General features: G+C 44.1%; 1 protein-coding gene across 1 annotated transcript; it reads left to right on the top strand.

Moving 5' to 3' along the window:
- Positions 1 to 344: 344 nt before the first annotated feature.
- ZNF365 (zinc finger protein 365) lies at positions 345 to 18,041 on the top strand. Its single transcript, XM_009480000.2, has 4 exons — positions 345 to 1,075; positions 11,632 to 11,812; positions 13,840 to 13,877; positions 17,789 to 18,041. The coding sequence occupies exons 1-4, from the start codon at positions 345 to 347 to the stop codon at positions 18,033 to 18,035; spliced, it is 1,197 nt and encodes a 398-aa protein (XP_009478275.2). The 3' UTR covers positions 18,036 to 18,041.
- Positions 18,042 to 19,757: the final 1,716 nt, after the last annotated feature.

Genomic DNA, 19,757 nt, shown 5'->3' on the forward strand with positions numbered 1-19,757 from the left:
GCCCCGCCGCCGCCGCCCGCGGCACCGCCACCAGCAACAAGTCCGGTGAGTGCGGGGGCGGCGACCTTGCGGCCGCCTGGGGCCCGCTCCGCCCCGGCAAGGCCCGGGCGGCGGCGGCGGCCGAGGGGAGCGGAGCGGAGCGCAGCCGCGTCGCGTCGCGTCGCGTCGCCGGGGCCCTGCGGCTGGCCGCGCCGGGCGAGAGCCTCCCCGGGCGGAGATGGCGCGGTAGCCCTGAGAAATCAGCGGGAAAGTTTCCCAAGTTTGCCGGCGGGCCTGCCGGGCCGGGCCGGCCCCGGGCGGGCGTGAACGCGGGCTCTCGTCTCCCCGCCAGGGCCCGGCGAGGAATGCAACAGACGGCCCGGGATGAAGGCAGGCAGCCCTGGCAGGAGCCGCTCGGCAGCGTCAGCGTCTGCCTCCCCTTCCGCTGCCCGCGATGCGGCGACCACAGCCGGTTCAGGAGCCTGTCCTCGCTGCGGGCGCACCTGGAGTACAGCCACAGCTACGAGGAGAGAAGCCTCCTGACCAAGGGCGGCCTCTTTGCGCCCCTGAAAGACGCGGAGCTGATCTCCCCGCCGGAGCCCGCCGCCCAGGGCAGCCTGGGCAGCCCCGGCGGGCCCGTACAGCACAAAGGCTCCTACCTGAATTTCTGCGATGCGTCCTGCGAGAGCGCAAAGCGCGGGCAGCCTCTGGAGCTGGAAGCGGAGCGGCCCGTCTCCTACCTGGCGAACTATGTGCCGGCCGACTCTCCCGGCGAGCAGATTTCTAAACCCGGCCTCCCGGCCGCTGACTCCAAAGCCTCCTTCGAGGCACACGTCAGAGAAAAGTTTAACAGGATGGTAGAGGCCGTGGACAAAACGATCGAGAAGCGAATCGACAAGCTTACCAAAGAGCTGGCCCAGAAGACGGCGGAGCTGCTGGAGGTGCGGGCGGCTTTTGTGCAGCTGTCCCAGAAGAAGCAGGAGGTGCAGCGACGGGAGCGGGCCCTGAGCAGGCAGGTGGACGTGGCGGTGGAGATGATCGCAGCCTTGAAGCAGCGCCTCACCGAGTCCGAGGAGGAGCTTCATCGGAAAGAGGAGTAAGTGGGGAGGCGAGAGCTGATGGCTTCGCGCGGGCTGGCCAGCACCTGCGCGACTGAAAGCCTTCGGGGGAGACGAGAGGGGATGGTTCGGTTGCTTGCTGATTATTGAAGGGCCTGGTGCTCACCAGCTGCTGATCACTGTGTTTCTAGAGTTGGAGCCCATGTGATCATGTCCCCTGCAAGGCAGGGGACAGCTCCCCGCGCAGGTGGATTTCATGCCTGACTCCCCTGTGACTAACTTTTACACTCTCCAATGCCTGTGTTGTGTCCCTGGTTTCATGGGGGTAGGGACAAGTAGAAGCTATCATCAGTGTGTAATCTGATTTACACCTCTATTCCGTTATCTTTTTAAGAAGAGATGGGTGGATAAGTGCTGGAGGAAGTAGGAAAGAATACCGAATAGCATCTTTTTCCCTGAAGTCATCCCACAGTGGTCAGCCAGCTGCCTGTGGAGCAGGATGGTCTCCCGTGCAGCGGCAAAGCTGTACTGGAGACCGTGCTGAAAAGGTCAAGTAGCTGTTTTAGATGGACACAGAACTGTCAAACTGGAATCGCTTACATGGGAATGGGAAGCAGATGCCAGAGTCGTTCTGACTAACCTAGGCCATCTAAAAATATGTTTGTGATGCATCCATTAAAAATGTAGTGATAGCTGATACATTATTTATACATGAACTACTTAGTTTATTCAGCACTTCCTGAAACCTTTCAGGCTTTTCAGAGCAACACAACTTATTTTAGAGGAATGCAGATAAAGAGCCTTGGTAATGGAGTGCTTCTAAACATTCCATCAGCTTACAAGAGGAAGATGAGAGGTGCCAGTTGCCATGACGCTGATCTTAAAAGAAATAAGGAAGGTGGTGTAGGAGTTCAGTGTAGGAAGTTTGGAGGGCTTTCATCGTTCCTTCCTGTAGTCTAAGGACTAGAAAGAAAAGATGATGATGGCTCCTATATAAGTAGGAGCCATCTATCTTCAGGCAGTGCTATAGATTTCCTAGAAGAGGGGACAGCAAAGGTGGTGGGATACACATGCCTCTGGGGTGTGTACCTTCCTTGAAAGGATATTCAGCAGAACCTCTGATTTTTGAAATATCAGGTGATCCTCATGGAAGAGAAGATTGAAGGACTCAAGATGAAGCTAAAGATAATAGTGGAACTGAGACAGATTTGAAAGTATGCTGGAAGGAGGCCATGAAGATAACTTACAGTTTGACGCAGTTTTGGTATTCCCATCTAGCCAAACCCCCGTTATGGGCTCTTTCACAGCGTGATTCATCCTACTTCTTCTAGAAAAGTATCATAGAGGGGGAGGGATTGCTCTGTGGAGGTCCTTCCTCTATGGACGAGAGGGGGACCTCAGGTAAGCAGCCATCTTAGACTAGATGCTGAACTTCAGATATCTAAAATTAAGCGGTATGAATCTTACCCCAAACTAAACACAGAATGTGTTTTTAAAATTCAAGGCTTGAGATCCACAGGAAAAACGTGACTGTCAGGAGAAAGCAGAAACCATTCAGTGGAGCAAAACCAGAGTTCTGCAGTGCTGCAGAAGAAGAAAAGAGCTTGTGGAAGAAGAGGAAGGGGGCAGTAGAGTTATCTGGGTAGAAAGAATGGGTATGATGTGGGGAGGATGGCAAAGGACACTGATCTGTCAAAAGAACAAGGCAGCAAAAGTTGCAATTTTTAACTATATTGGGAAAAGGCATGAGGAAGAGGCTGCTTGCCCCTTGCTAGCAGCAGTGGCAGGCTGTGGTTCTGAGGCCAGAAAAGACTGAACACAGAATGAGAGGAAAGTGGGGAAACACTGTCCTTCACACCAGGACATTGCCAGGCCCAGGAAAGGGGCAGGAGCTCAGACAACTGCTGTTACAATTCTAGCCATCTCTGAAGGAGGAGGCTGAATGCATAAGCAGGTGAGGAGGTAGCTCCTAAGTTGGTGTCACAGGGAAGACTGAAGGTTATTTGACTAGTAAGAAACACTAATCAAAAGAGGTAGTTGTACAAGAGACTTCACCCGAGTACCCAGGGTATTGCTCTTGTAGGATTACCTCTAGCCTGCTTCAGCTTTAAATAAAGACGATAAAAAAAACTTGGAAATAAAAGCATCAATAAGAATGAATGAATAGGTACTGCACAGTGGTGTGTTAACTTCGAAAGGTAAATGAGCCTAATGCTTGCTAGTGGGTAGGATGAAAGAATATCAGCCCAGAGTACCCAGGGGGAAAGAGGAGAGTAATAGTATGTTCTTCCATGTGCCTGTGCCTAGCCCCATAGCATTGCCTCTTAGAAGTTACTATGAAGGTACTCTGAGGAGGCTGGGAGGGTAGGCAGGGTGCAAGAATAGGTAGAGTTCACCTAGGAAAAACTGAAAATGTTTGGGGTTTTTTTTGTCTTCCCTTGTTCAAATGGTTCCTGCATTTCCCCTCTTGGAAGATAACAAGGGATAGTGCCATAGAAAAATGCACTGTATGGCTTCCCAATTAAAAGGTAATGACCTTTTATATGTATTTAGCAAATTGAGAAGGAAGGTAGATATAATAATGCTTTGTAAAAGCAGGACTAGTACTTATAGGGGCAGCTTTTCAGATTTGAACCTCTGAAAATGTCTGGGACATTTAGCTTTGCACCAGTAGCCGGGAGGCACTGGATGGTATCCTCTGGTAGAGGGGAGAAGAAAAGATGTTCATGACTCTGGTAACAAGTGTCACTTGTCTGGTTTTCTTATGGACTGTTGGTAAATTCTGAGACCTGTCTATGTACTCATTCCTTTGTGTGTTCAAAAACTTACTTATTTGGTGTGCTGAAAGGACTTTCTCCGTCAAAAAAGGAGGATCTCAACTTTGGCTTTGATTTCTGGAAGAAGTCCAGGTGATTAGAAAGCCAAACAAAACTGCTTAATGGAAATTGCAGAAGCAGGAGTTCTCACTGCAGATTGTGGAAAGTCAAAGGCAGCCCTTAGGGACTGCTTTGATACTTGCTGACCTTCAGAAATAAATGCTTTCATCAGTTTCTTTGGATTTTTTTTTTTCATACGCAATCTTGTGAATATGGATAACTTTTCCCAGAACTAGCATTGATATTGAGCCACTGTAGCTGAAAATTTGTTCCTCTTTCTCCTTTGTAGGAGGAAAAAGAAAAGACCTTCTTCCCTGAAACACCTTCTTATCTTATTTCTAAGGAAGCAGAGGAAACCAGTCTTCCCTTGGTCTCTGAATGGTTGTCCCCACTACCAGAGATCATGGAATATGGTGCATGTGAAGGCAAGAAAGGGCTTATAATCAATATGCACTTCTAGATCTCAGACAGAGGTATGGCTACTCTAGATTGGTCTGAGGGTAAAAAAAAAACCCCACCAAACTAAAACAACCCCACAAACTATCCAAAAGGGGGGGGTGGGGAGGTGGAAGTCTAGTCCAAATCTTAGATAAGGTCACAAAAACTCTTCTTTGGAGGCTCTTCTAGAGAAGAAGCTGAAAATTTTTATGGGGATCCTTTCAAGTAACTCTTGAAAAATAACAATGTTCTGATAAAGAATTTACAGAAGTTTATACTGGGCCCATATTTGAGTATTCCTCCATGTCCACCTACTCTGTCAGTATCTTATATGAATGGGCAATCACTATCAGTGATCAAATTACTCCATAATACTGAATTTAACAATCCAGTATATTTTCATCTTTATAAAATGTGCCCAGATAAGCCAGGGACCTATCTGGGCTGTTAGGCTAGACCTGCTTCTACATGTAAGAATGAAAGAATTAACCAGATACAGAAGGTAGAAGAGGATGTGTTTGCAGGTTTAACCATCACTCCTGACCTATAAATTGGTGATGGAAAAAAAAAAAAGTTGGGATTTAAGAAACTTCTGCTTTTAAAGGGTATACAAGAATATGACAGAAAATAACAGTACAGTTGCACTTTGGATAATGGGTCTGATTGTGAAGTCAAACAGGAAAGCTAAGGGAAAGGAAGAATGTGCATTAGCAAGCCTAATTTTATTAGGAAGCCCCAAGAAGGCTTAGGGAGGAGAGATCTAAATTCTTTGTTTAAACATCTGGGTTTCCTGAATAAGGAGATGGAGCTCTTTTAGGCCTCACATCTTTCCTCTGTGCCCAGCCTAGTGAAGGCAGACATTGCACTGCTGTGGCTCTGGCAGTCCTCAGCAGAGGCAGTAGACCTGAGGTCACTTTGACTCAAGGGAATTTCATTTCTACCTCTCTGTTCTACCTGTAAAAGCCCGTATGTCCTGAGCCTTTGCCTGGACCAAGCACGTGAGGCAGATACATAAAAACTGTGATGCACCAAGTGGCCGCATTGTCAGAAGCTGGTTTCTCTGCTGTGTTCTCCAAAGCAAGCAGCAAATCTGTAAACTTCATAACTCTATAGGGAGTGAATTCTTCTCAGAGTTACATTGTTGTTGCTAATCAAAGCACTAATTTCAAATTATAGCACTATGAGTTTTTACTGTTGACCTCTCATTCCGATGAGAGGGAGGAATGTTGGTTTAGGCCACCAGCAGGCACAGGGCTGCCCATTTGAAGAGTTTGTAGGGTCAGTAAGGTTATTTCTTTACACTTGGCAGTTAATTATTTTTTGTTTGTTTTAAATAAAGCCTATAGCAGTCCAACAAAGGCAGAGATAAACTGAAGATACCTTTTTAGTTGAATTTTATTTCTGTTCCCTTACAAAAATGCCTGTAACATGCTGTTACACTAGCGTGATGCCCTCGTGGAGATGAACTGTGGTGAGGAGTAGGACAGGTGGAGGTACCGCGCTAACTATACTAATACATAGTTGAAGTAGTATTACTCTAGGCACAGAAGAGTCTTGCAGCAGTCACTCTTGTGCCACTTATTCTCATATTTAGAAAGTCAAAAGGCCAGCGCTTTTTTATTATTATTATTATTATTTGGGGAGAAAAAAGAAAACTGGATGTTCTAGAGAAGCAGGCACAGCTACCAAAGACAGGTCCCAGATCACCAACCTGCCTCAGTTGGGCCCTGGACAGTTTTGACAAATGATGGCTACAGGGTCAAGCTTTCAGCAGAGCTGCTGAGCAAAGGAATGATTTAATTAGAAAATGTGCCCCAAAAGGGATTATTCAATGTCTGATGAAGGAGAATGCAACTCAGAGCAAGTACTGTGATCTTAAAGATAACACAGAAGCCTGCCTAAAGGGAATAAGACTGTGTTGAATAAGATACCAAGAAAATCATTGAAACTAAAAAGAGCTATGAGCTTAACTTCTAGAGGACACCGAGAGGCTTGTTTCTGGAGGTTATGTAAGAAAATGAAACTGGTAGAGTTTGATTTTCAGTAAGTCTGAACAGGGTAAGCATTTGAAGTTGTGGTCCTCAACTGGAAGCTACCTTCAGTGGTGACTTAATTTCATTTTGTCTCCTAATTATAGGGTAAGAGCATTGATGTAGTATCCTGCCATATCTCTGACAGTAATTTCTTTAACCAGTCTAATGCATTTGTTTTGAGACTGTCTGGTCATGCCTCTGCTCTGGCATAGCCTGGAGTGCAAGGGCTATTTCGGAATAGCTGTGGTGGGGAGTAGTTATTCTTACCAGTCGCTTCACCTTAAATTTGCAACTAATGGAACTATCTGTGCAAGTCATCTTGACAACAGGATTGAGAGTTGGCTCTTAGAGATCACTGCAATTGATGCTTTAAAACAACGTCTTTCCTTAAAATACAAATTTCAGTTGTAGAACAAAACAGTTTTGATTTTGCTTTAAGTGGAATACGACCGCAATTACACATTGTTCTTCCACCCTCAGTTTCAGGTGGTCCCACTCCTTCTTCCCTGTTTCCTTTCATCTTCCCACTTGAGAGCTTACTCCCCCCAGCAGCATTGGTTCACATGTAGCATGACTATCCCACAGAATGGCTCTGTGAAATAAAGCATTTTGATCTTCACAGTGTCGCCCCAGTAAGTTCAGGGCTCAGATCTAGAGTACAGCCCACTGAATGGGTGCAACTGGTAGGACGATAACTTTCTGAGGGGAGGAGGTGTGAACCTCATAAATCAAATGTGCTGATAGTGGTGTAGGAATGTGAAACCACAACCGAATGAATAACAGATAGCAGCCTTTAGGCAGTAACGCCAACGGCGTGATGGATGAGGTCAGTGTACTTAATGAGTGTACATATTTTAAATATTTTCACAAGTAAATCACTTGTGAAATTTCCCCATCTTCAAGTAAAATAAGTGTTTGGTTTTATATTGATTTTAGGCAGAGTTATTCCAAATGTTGTTCTCTAAAGGGATTTGATACTTGGGTGCAGAATCTGTGTAGAGCCTCGTGCTTGTCTCCACCTACAGAGCAGTTGCAGGTGTCGAAGTTGCTGTAAATAGTCCTGGGACCAGTATTATGCATCTGTAGGAGGGCTTGGTCGCAATGTGAGAAATCATTAGCCCTTGTCAGTTGTTAAGGAGCTGGAGCTGTCCCAACCTCTGCATCTACTCTGTGTGTCACATGCTTAACTGTTGAAAGCCATACAAATGCTAAGGGTATCTGCAGGGTCCACATGCCAGCAACTGCTCCGGTAAGCTAGAACTGCAGCTCGCTAGTCCTGCAAGGAGCACTGTATAACCTAGTGGTAAAGGCAGAAGAAAAATGCCACCTAGTCAGTCTATGATTTACAACTTTATTTACCACAGCTCATGCTGTTTCATGACAACAGCCTCCATAAAAAAAGTTTCAGGAAAAGTTTCAAGGCAGGCTGGCTGCAGTTTTTCCATGAGGGCAGCTAGGCTGCAGTTGGGATGCAAAATGCCAAAGTAGTTAAGTCTGGTTAACTAGAACAGGTTAACTCCCTGGCAGAGGCAGATTAAAATAAAAGCTTTGGCAGCAAGTCTTTCTTGCCTACAGTGATCCTTCCCTCTGCACTTGTTCTTTCAGCTGAGCACCTCCGAGTTGCCTGCTGCACTGCAATAAATTCCTCCCGGACTCCTCTGGCGCTGGGAAGAGCTCTTCTCCGGCAGTCTGGCAGTACAGGCACCTCCTGCTCCTCTTGGACACCTCCCGGGTTGCATCCCCCTTGTTTGCTTTGTCTTTCCCTCTTGCTTGCCTCACTCTGTCACCATAAGCTGCTGGCAGTTCAATGTGCCCTCTGCTTTCTGGGCAGCAGCAGCGATCCCTCCTCCTGAAAGGTTTTGTCTGACAAGAGCACCCAAGACAAAGCAAGAAACCCACCTTTCTCCCTGCTGCCCAGTCACAGCCCTTAACAAAATATTTTGCTATACAGCATACCTTAATATTAGTATAGTAAACTATGAGCAAACAGATGAGATCACTCTGCTATCCATTACAGAATTTACAGAGATCTGAGCTGCACCGAGCATCATCTACTCTGCTCATAAAATTTAGTGGCAGCATCTAGAGCTATGGTGCTACAGCAAGTGCCAGGGTGCAGCTGAGCAAAAAGGGGCAGGAGCCTGCAGGCTGAAGGGCAGAGAGCAAATGGAGGAGCACAGCAGAGTGGGAAAGAGATGATGCTGAGAGCAGAGGAGTTCAAGGGGAGTTAATAACTCTACATAACCTTTTCCTAATATAGCAGCAGTGAACCAGATGTAGAATAGTCTGCGCAGGGTAGCAGAGACCTCTCATTAGAAAGGGCAACATTTCAGGTCTGAGCCAGGCTTTAACAAATGATTCCTGTTTCAGGTGAGCGCTGCTGACAAGGCTGTTCTGTCAAGACACAGAGCCCAGTGGGCCCATGCTGCTGCGCTCTGGTTTATGCCTCTGCCAACTGGGCCCCACAATATTCACGGGCTCAGCTTTCCCCGACTTCATGAGGAGCAGCATCTGACCTCCGTGAACATCCATCTTTCCACAAGCATAAGAGCAGAGAGTAAAAGATAGAAATAGTATCACATAATTTATCTCCCAAAATTGGCAGAGGCCTGAAGAAATAAGTTGAAAGTAAAATAAAGAACATAAGCAAAAAATCATCACAGCTCTTTAGAAATAGAATTGAAGGGAGAAGGTCATCAGTATGGCTAAGAAAAAGTCTGGGTAAACTACAAGAGACAAGAAAGGCAATTAAACAGATAAACAGCTGCTGCAGGAAGCTACACAAGTTCTTTGAGCCATTTCCCTATTGTTCATGGTGGGAGGAGGGTAAAATTTCTTCTGGGAATTCCCTTCAGGTAACCAAGGCATAGCTGTGGCACGGAGCGCACTCTCTGAGGAAGAGGCGTTGGAGCAAGCAGAGACACTTATTAGCAGTCATTCCTTGGGGCTTGCTGTTGTTCTTCTGAGAGATGAGAATGAAGTGGAAACAAAGAAGGTAGCTGAACTAACAGAAGTGCTGCTTAGGACAAGGCTTGTGACCAAGACCTAGTGGGTGGGTATATTCTGGCTCCTGTCTTTATAAAGGGAATTTACAGAGTGCTGGTACCACTTCAGCTGAAAGGAAAGTAGCACAGCTCACTAAGGAGATATTTGTAGGAAAGGAAAATTTGTGGGTGATTTATTCACGCCATGGAGCAGGTGATTAATGAATGCTTTTGAATTACCTTTGCTGACACAATTACAGATGTTAGCATTCATGAAACTATCACCCTTTTAAAACCAAATGCCAAGTCCTCGATGCTCATGGCTTCCCAATGCAGCGAAATGCACGAGCCAGCCGCGGCTCCGGAAGGTATATCCTCATGGTGCCCCAGGCTGGCAGCTCCCCACTCTGCCCCAGCCTTCCCGCGGGAGGGCCGGCAGCCACGCGCAGCTCTCCTTCCTTACCCGAAGGGTAAGGGATTTGGAGCCGACCTGCTGAGTTTCTGTCCTTTTGAGCTTCCTGTCCACTGTAAAAGAGGAGCCCGCCAGAGTGCCAAGGGCTTTGGGTTGCCAATATGCTAACACAAACACAGAATGGCACCATGAAATCAAAGAAGTTACAATGCTGTCCATGCGGTGAGAATAAAGCCCTAAAATCGTCCTTAATGAGTTTAGGTTGGCTTCTTCCTAAGCGTTCTTCAGGCTTTTTATTACCAGGTCACTCTGGGCAAGCTAATAATCACAGAAACTGTAGAGTCTTGAAATGGAATGGATTAGCTAAGCTTAACAAACAAGGTACTCTGTTTCTTAAGCCAGATTTTGTGGGTAAGTTAATAAAAACTAATATTCACTGATGTTCTTTGTCCAAGCAATACATGCTTGTTTTTACCTCATTCCTACCATTAGATCAGCTGTGCAAACAGCCTCTTGCTGCACTCTACTGTGATTTAGAGCAGGCACACCCAGCCCGAATCCCAGATGGTGAATTTCCACAGCTGACCACTTGTGCCTAACTCTTCTTAGCACAAAACAGCTCACTGTTAAAACAACTGTACTGAGTTAAACCAATTATCTACAACTATACTGAGTTAAAACAATGAAACTCTGAGAAACTTTAGATTTGTTATAAACAAGCTAAGCTTTGTAAGGCTCTTATTTCTACAAACTGTTTCCTAGTTTTGGCTTAAAACACTTTTTCCTCAGGTGATGTATTTCTACCAAGCAATCATGCCCTTTTCATTTGGCAAGCACTGGTTCCCCCAACTCCCACCCCTTTGTACAAAGCAAAAATTAACACAGCTTAGTTGGCAGAGCAAGAACTGTTTATCCAGGCGTTTATTAACTGGGAAAGTCCTACATGCTCAGGTTTGCCATTTTTTGTAATACATGCTTCACTCTGTAACCAAACTTCTCCCACCCAGAAACTCCTGATATCAGAGGTCCAAGTGGTGGCCTAATTACTGATAGTAAACTGATAGTATGCAGAGCACTTAAAATGAGCTATGTCTCAGTACAGAGCTGGGACCTTTCACAGTCAGCGGTGCTATCTGTTTCTTCCAAGCATGTTACCAGACAAGAAACATTTCTAAACTGCTGGCCTAAAACTTGCTCTTCCCACACACATACTCCTTGGTCTGTAATCTGTAGATTATCTGTTAATCTTACTGTGCTCCCACTAGCTCCAGATCATAACACTGCACTTTGATGTACTTGCAAGATTACAGCCAAAATTAAGTTTTATAGCCACAGTAGCTCTTTTAACTTAGGAACCACCGTTAAACAAGCATTGTTAATGCTTGCATAAGCAACGTTAAACTACCATTGTTAAGATTATGATGAACTGGGAAGATGAATTTGGGGGTTCATCCACTTCTCTTCATGTTTCAGGGCTGATACTTACATGGGTAAGTAAAAAAAAAAAAAAAAAGGAGGCTGTAGCTGTCTCCAGATACCTCGAGAGGTGATGCTTAATGACATTTCTACCCTGTGGACCATTAAGGACTATTTCCAAGAGACCTAATAATGTGACAAAAAACCCCAAACCCACTGCCCATAAACTTAAATTCAGTATTCAGGGTTCCAGATCTTCACTAGGTGTTCACAAAAAGGTTGAAATCTCTTAACAGAGGTGAAGGACGGTAATTAGCCACCGTAGGCTATGGCCATGAAAAACAGGAGAAGCATCAGTAATTTTTTGACAGCAGCGAGATCAGGGCCCTTCCTGTTGTCTAAATGTGGCCTCTTTGCAATGTTTCTGTCTTGCAGAGAAGTTGTTACTTTCAACCACTTCCTGGAAGAAGCGGCAGAAAAAGAAGTGCGGGGAAAAGCCAGGCTCCAGCACTTCATTGAGAACCTGTTGCAGCGTGTGGATCTGGCAGAAAGGCAGCTAGAATATTACCAAAATCAGCAGATGGTGTGCAACCACACCGACATCAGCGAGCACGTGGTAAGCCAGCAAGTCCTTCCCTTCATTGTCACCCACCGCCGGAGGGAAAGTACTTGACTTTGAATACGGGTGGGCTCAGCAGTCAGGTTAATTGCGACTCCAGTCAGATCTGGATTTGTAAAGCGTTTCTTTAGACCATTTTACTGACATTTGAAACTGCCACTTCACTTGAGTGAAAGGAGCGGAGAGTGTAAGAGCAGCAATAGCCAAAGATGGCAAAGGGAGAGCAGAGAATAATGAACTGTTTCCCAGATCTAATTTGTTTTTTTCAGCTTTGGCTATTGCTGCTGTTACCTTTGCAACAAACACTTTCCTTTATGTCAGTTAGTGACTTGGCAGTTTTTTGGAGATGCCTAAAGATTTTCAGGAAAGATGTGGATCCCCACAGAGGACATGTCAGCCTGCTGGCAAATCGGCTTGCTTTCTGTAGTTACCTGTCACGGGACTCTTAGAAATGGTGAATGGATTCCCACAGGCCTTCCCCCACAGATGAGAAACCAAGGTTGTCTGAACATTGTTTGTTAAAATACATGATTTCTTTAAAAGCCTTCATTGTTAATACTTAAACTGAGTATTTTCCCTACAATGCGTTACATTTATATGGCAAGTTTTATCCACATGACTTCCAAAGAACATTTCAGTTTAAATGAATACCCCATGCTGCCTGTGCTAAGTAACTGCTCATCCCAGGAGGCGAGAGGAGAGGCATTTGATCATGCTCAGCACTGAACAGGTATGTAATGGTGGAAAGCTAAGGTTCCCATAGCCACTTGGAAGACAAAGAACTTTAGGGAAGACCTGAATAAATGTAGATGTGCTGAAATCTAGCACAGGACATCTCAAACAGTGTCTGTGAGAACACTGAGGGGGGCTGTAAAGATGGGCCCCAGTATTAAATCATCTCCCCTGCTCTTGATGTGTTTACTGGGATCCCTGGCTTAGCAGTGTCCCTTGGGGAAGGCACTGATTTTTGAGGCAGCTGCCCTGCTTTCTGAGTGACTTCAGCATTCCTCTAAGGTCATCCATCCAAATATTGACCAGCCTGACCTTCAGGAGATAATTACAGAAAAGCACACCATGAGATGGCTCCAGACTCCGTCCAAGACAGATGACAAGCAAAGTTAGGCTGGGCAAAAATCCATCTACAAAGTGTGGACAATACCAGAGACAGAGGGAACATTTACAAGAACACGATCATTTTCAGATGCCAGATCTGACTTGCTTGGCTCAGTGACTTCATTAAATGATACTCAAAGGCTCAGTCTAGTAGCACTGATGGGGCATCAGTACAAAGAACTGATTGAGTACCCAGACCGTTTTAGGCTGAGCTGGCATTAAACACCTCCTTTCCTGACCCCCACTAAAACGGGGACTAGACAAAGTGTTTCCATGCTGTGACCCAAACTGTTACAAAAAATGAAGTCATGCGAAGTTTTGCTGGCACTGAGATTACGTTGTCCCTCGCTGGTCTCAGGATTTGGGGTGGGAACGCAGAGAAACGCTTGCGTTCTCGCCCTCCACCCTTCAGTGCTGTTGTAGGCAGAGCCAAGGGCTCGTAGCTGCAGTTTCCTAGCCGCTTGTGTAAAGGAAATGTATCACTGCAAAATTAAAGGCTCTGAGAGGAAGTTAATTTAATACAGCTTATTCAGGCACTGTCCCTTATTAATTATCTTGAACACAGTAATTACTTCTCATTGTATCCATACTGTTTAATCTAATGTGAAAGATCTCTGTTCAGCCCACACTTCTTTAGCAATTTACTTTGATTATAGTTATGATAAAAATAATGGGGAAAAAATCCAACCATTAACAACTCACATGTTACAAATTTTAAAAACAGATGTAACAAGTTGGAGGAGTAACAATCTGTAGAAATTTTTTTTTCTGTTTCTTTCATGAATATTTTTCTAGTTTTAACAGCAGGTAAGAATGGAGATACGGTTTTGAAGACTGCATATATTTTATCCCTGTACTTTACTTGATAGTGTAATATTAATATTAATAACCTATTTCTATTTTCTTTGCAGTTTACAGACATTTCATTAAATAAGAAACCCAGATGCCTGTATGTATATCTTTTTATTTTTCTCTCACTTAAAGATACTAACTTCACCTGCTTACATTTCTGCTTTTGCATTTCACCTTATCCAAAAGCCTGAATCAGGTTGGGTTTGGATCACGTTCTATACCCAAGTACGATCTGTATCTATGTCATGTAATAGAAGAAGAACAGATTTCTGCTAAATCAAAGCTAAAATCTTATATTCTGTAAAGATTAAAAAAAGAATAATTTTCTGTTAAATGAATGTCTCCTTCCTGCTGACTACAATAGCCTATTGCAAAGCTACAGTGCTTGAATCCCTTCAGCAAACACAGGCCAAGTTACAGCTGAAAATATCTTTAACATTCTGTAGGTAGGAGAGAGACAGTTGTCATTTCCTAACTGACAGGAACACTGTCGACTTAAAAATCACGTGCAAGCAAACAAGTGCCCCGACAAAGCATGGGCACTAACAACATCTCAGGTTACTCAAGCAGCTGTCCTAGGAGCAGCAGAACTAATTGCGGCTGGTTTCCCATGTCTTTGTGACTTGGTCATGAGTCCCAGCGGCTGGTTCAGAGCATCACGCGTGCTGCTTGACCAAGCAATGATCAGGCAGTGCACCCTTCCTCAGGGCAACCTTTCTTAGTGGGGACATGAGTTTGGGTCTTTATCCCATTGCCATGAAACCTGTTGCGTCACCACAGGTCTGGGACTTCTGGGTCCCTGCCAGATTTGTTTGTGCTTGACCAATGGGTTCAAGAATTACTGGAAGACTGACACACACATGAACAGATGGATGGGCTGGAAAATAAACTAAAAATACAACGTCTAGCCTACTGGGTTGGGCAGGGAGGGCTTTTTGCTCTCTGGGTTGGTTTTGGTTTTTATATATCTTATCCCTAGCAGGCAACTGGCCAAGTACCCTTTTGCTGATAAGCAGTGTTTGCATTAATAATTAACAGCATTGGGCTTTAGCTTTGTTTTTTCTACTTTTTATTTTCATAGCTTTTATAGCTTTTTTTTTCCCCTACTGATTTGAGATTATGGAAAAACTTGATGGTCCAAAGTAGACTTTGAGCTGACTGTGTATACACTTTTCAGGCTTCTAGATGTCTTAATATGACTGGAAACAAGGAAAATAGAATTAAAATATAACCAGTGAATTCAATGACTCAGTGAGATGAGTCCTTCCACTGACAAGTCTTTGGGCTAAATATAACACAGTTTGGTGAAACCCATTATTTGCTGACAAATAGTGGGAGTTCAAAGGCATATATGAAATTGTTTGGAGGTTTCTGTTTAACTACTGATATACTTCTCCTTTGAAAAGACACTGTCAAAACTAGAATTTAGTAGTAGCCTTTATTTGGAGTTACCAGATTAAACATATCCTAACTTGTCCTACAAAGCAGGGAGGATAGAAGAGAGGATGCTCAGAGGGGTATGAAAGTTTTATTTTGCTCTGTGTGTTCTATGGATGAATCCAGCATTTGCATTCACCACACCAGCTTTTTTAAGAGCTCTGACTCAGCTCAGTACATAAAATGAGGTTTTAATGGTATGTGCCAGTTAAAAAAATTGGGAAGTGTTACTACCCATCCAGAAAATTCAGTGTAATCTCAGGGGGTTTGGGGCTGCTGATGGCTTATGTTGTTTGGGATCAATGGCTGGACTTGCAATCCCTCTCCCTCCAAGGCCTCTGCCTTGCTTCCCAGTTCCTTTTCTTCAGTTTCTCCTGGCTGTTTCCAGGAAATGCCCCACTGAGGGCATGGTAGACCTTTGCTGATGCTCACTAGCCATTTCTCAAAGGCACTGAGACTTGCCAGCATATCTGTGCCTAGATCAACTTTAAATGCCAGCTCCCATTGTGAAGAAGCTAAGAATCAGGTCTCTTGAAATCATAAGACCTGCCTTGAAAAATACCTGATGTTTGGGAAATGCAGCAGGAATAGGATTGTCCTTAAATGCCTGTGGCAATGGGGTGCATTTAGTCCATTCATTTCAGTCTTTCTTCATAATGTGGCAGATGAGGAACGTGTTTGAGTAGAAGTTCAGTCTCTTATCGTCACTTGTATCGAGGAGCTGCTGCTTTCAATGAAAAAACGTTCCCTGCATCTGGAGCTGGCAGCACTGCATTTCATGTGCAGTGACCTGCATCTTCATCCATCTTAGATACCTTCTTACCCGGACTGTGAATTAGGGGCAGACATCCATCTTCTCTACCATAAACTCGTTCAATTTAAATACAGTTTAGCTCTTTCAGGCAATGCCCTCTGATCATATTAACCTTGACCTTCTTCTGGTTTTAATAGCATCACTCAGTGCAGCAGAAGAGTGGCTAACATCACCTGCAATCACCTGCAACAATGCCTGCATGTGCTTTGGGAGTAAATGATGTAACTTTTTCACCGTAACAACAGCTGAGAAAAAAAGAGCGCTGCATCTTTTAACAACAACTAAGTAATGGACCGTAACAGCAAAGCCCAAGAAGTGACCGTAAACCAAAGTGGCCAACACTTGTGCATTTACACAAGTCATTTCTAACCCCTAGCAAGTGGTCAGAGCACAGGCCTGCACCAGGCCAGTACGGCACAGCACCTGCAAGTTCCAGCTTGGACCTGCATGGCATTTTCCCCCAAAAACTTTCCCATCGTGAAGTCTGGTTGGCAAAGCTGCCAATCGGGTAAAACAGTTCTGTAGGTAAGGCTCAATTCCTGTGCTGTTGGCTGGCCCTCACTGCCTCCCACCAACAAATACAGAGGCTTTCATGACACCCTTCTGGTCTTTTAAAGAGCAGGAGAGGGCTTGCACTGTATGCACTTGAACAACCACAGCTTTTTCCAAAACTGGCTTTGTCAAGTGTGCAGTATTGTTTAACTCCCTGGAGAAGTAATACTACAGATACGTGGTTTCCAGAAATAACGAGCTATGGAAAATAGCCCTATGGGAACCCTTAAGAGATCGACTTGTACATCAGCACATCTGTTCTTCACTTCAGTCACAGTAGCTGGGCAGAAATGAGCTGGTGCCTTACGTTCGTAGTGCTGCTGTTACACTACATGTATCTGCTGCTGTAAAACATTTCAAGATTATGTTAAAAGGGACTGTAATTATCTTACTTAGCGAAACTGTGGAACTGCAGTTTCAACATAAAATTTCAGAGCAGAGGGCATGGTTCAGCCTTTGCAGCACCAGGCACCGTGCTGTCACTCCACCTGAGCTCACCGATTTCAGCAAATCCTGCTGGGCCTGAACCATCACAGAGAGAACAAAGAATTCATCTTAACTTTGGCCTTTAAGCTTTCGTACCCTTCTTCCCACCAATTTCTGTATTCCCCTTTCCTCTTCTCCCGTTTCAAATCAAGCCTAAAAGCAAAGCTACAGTTTCCCTACATGGGTGGCCAGCGCAAAGGCAGAGCGTGGAGTTTCCTGGGCTACTGGCCGTTAGTAGCAGCCGCAGCCCAGGGCTGCGCTGAGAGTCCACCAAGAAGTTCCTACAGTTCCTGCACCCACTTTCAATTGTTTTTGGTGCTATGTGGTCTTCCAAAGACCATGGGATGTTCATTCTTTGCAGAAGGTTGCTGTGAACATGTGCATCTTTAAAATCCCTTGTAGACCACTAAGTTATGAGATTATAGACCTCAGTAAGGTCTCAGCACTCCAAAATCAGCAGAATGCTATCTGAATAAAAGTGCAGGTGAACATGCATGAAGCGTCCACCAGTAACACATGTAGGGGTTCTTACAGTGAGGGATGCTTTTGCATATTGAGAAATGTAATTCATCTTGCAACTCTGTTTTTAACTTTCAGCCTGGTCCTGTAAAACAAGGCTATTTCTGTCTTCAAAAATGTATGGGTTTGGGCCATTTTGGGGACTTTTCACTTTGCAAGGTTGAATAATAGTTATTAATAATTGCTATTATTAATTTCAGGAGCCGAGGAAGTCAACACGCTTCATATAACATCCCTGACGCAAAGCCTCATTCATTTCAAAAAGGAAGAATCTTGTTGAAAAAAGCAAAGGATGAAAAAAACAGCTTGCAGCCAGTGAAGTGCTTCTATGAACCTGTTGATTGCTCAAGAGAAATATGGAGAGCACAAAAGAAGGGTGAACCAGCCTGCTCTGCCAGGAAAGTGAGCGCAAAATCCAAGATGGGTAAAAAGGCCAAACCGCTATAGGAATGGTTAGCAATATATAGTAATGCAGGAGCTTGGCTTCAACAGAACAAATATGGAATGAAGTTAATCATCCTACTTTTTCCTATCCATCTGGCCATGCCAAAACAGATATAATATATAGAAATATATACAGTATGGAAGATTTATATTATTTAGTAATGCCATTCTCTCTTTGGGCGCTATAAGAGAAGTGACATTTTATTCAGTTTACATGGAAGTTTTTCTATTTATTTATTTATTTATTTATAGAGCTTATTTTAAATGACTGCATTTATCTTGCTGGGCAGTACTGTGGCTGTATGTTTAATTATTTTAGTGGCAGCATGTGGCCTGGTAATTTATTTTCCATCTGTGCTGTTGCTGAAGTTCAGAAGAATCCATTTAATCGGCACCTAAATACTCAGTCTTTCAGCTTAGGTAGGTACAAGATCAATGATTAACTGTTACCTGCACAGACATACTTAGATGCAAAAGGTCTACTGGAGTTGCTTGAAGGCTGTTTACAGCAGTAGATTGCTACCCTGGATTTTCTGCCATACACTCAGTCGGGCACATTGCCACATTTTATTATGCACGTTAAACCGCTCGATCCTGCCAGCAGCCACGTTGTCTGTTGGTACAAACTTGGGCTGCTCCGGTATCTCAAGCACAGCTTTCAAATTCCAGAAGCTTTATGGTTTGGCTATACGTACCAGCCTCTGGCGTCACTCAGCGAGGAGACCAGAAGCTGGTACTGCAGCCCTGACAAGCATGGCCCGCATTGAGCCAGAGGAGAAGTTTCAGTACTGAGTGCCAGCAGTGGGTTGTTACCAGGGCACCATGTTCGATGCCTGTGCTTGGTTTTAGGCAAGAAGCCTAAAATGGCTATGATCATAACCATAACCCTTCACATTTTTGTCTCTGAAAAATCTTTACAGGGCTGAATCTTTACAGATCCCTGAATTTCAACTAAAAACCCAAGAGCAAGGAAGTTAGAGATGATTGCAGGACAGGAACGCACATGTTCACATTGGTTTGTGCCAATTAAAAGGATCCTTATTTATCAGAGTATTTATCAAGATGATTTTTTGTGTGTACAGTTTCTTGGTAACATGAATCTTCATGCCATGTTTACAGATACGAACATCCTGTCGATGTTACTGATGAGATTTGTTTTCTCAAGAAAAAGAAAGGAAAGATGAGACAAGTCTGTGTAATTTATTTTTTAAATGCTCATAACAGATGTAAATTGTTTTTGTGGAAGGTGATTTTTACAGTATGTGTACAAAGATTTGTGAAAAATGTTTTTCATTTTTTATAACTATGACTGTAAGCAGAACTGAGTATTAACAGACAGTGTATCACTATGATTACTGCTGCAATAAGCACCTGAGTTGCAATATTTTTAAAGCAGAAGATGACCAATCAGTCAGTTAGGATCAGGTAACTACAGATGTCATACATTTGTCAGTGTACAGAGCTCCCAGAAAGTAGCAGAGCGAAGAAAGAGAGTATTATTCCTCACTTTTATTTTAAATAGTGTATAAGGAACAATCAGATATATGTTTAAAGTTTCTCAACACTGTTTCAGTAGAAAGTCACAGTGTAAAACCAATTCAGGTATTTGGGTTGTAATGACATTTTAATATTTGTTTAACCATGTCACAAGGCCACACTTGGCCTTATGCTTGGCATTGTGTTTGGTGAAAAGGAGTTGTTAATCGTGTTGCATGGGTTTGGGTC

The sequence above is a fragment of the Pelecanus crispus genome, chromosome 10 (genome assembly GCF_030463565.1).
Source record: "Pelecanus crispus isolate bPelCri1 chromosome 10, bPelCri1.pri, whole genome shotgun sequence".
Lineage (NCBI taxonomy): Eukaryota > Metazoa > Chordata > Aves > Pelecaniformes > Pelecanidae > Pelecanus > Pelecanus crispus.

What these genes read in the sequence shown, in the direction of transcription:
- ZNF365 (XM_009480000.2), top strand. Translation starts at nt 345, where the DNA reads ATGCAACAGACGGCCCGGGATGAAGGCAGGCAGCCCTGGCAGGAGCCG. An exon ending in GAGCTTCATCGGAAAGAGGA is followed by an intron (nt 1,076 to 11,631) that starts GTAAGTGGGGAG and finishes TCTGTCTTGCAG; the next exon opens with AGAAGTTGTTACTTTCAACC. An exon ending in CCGACATCAGCGAGCACGTG is followed by an intron (nt 11,813 to 13,839) that starts GTAAGCCAGCAA and finishes TTTTCTTTGCAG; the next exon opens with TTTACAGACATTTCATTAAA.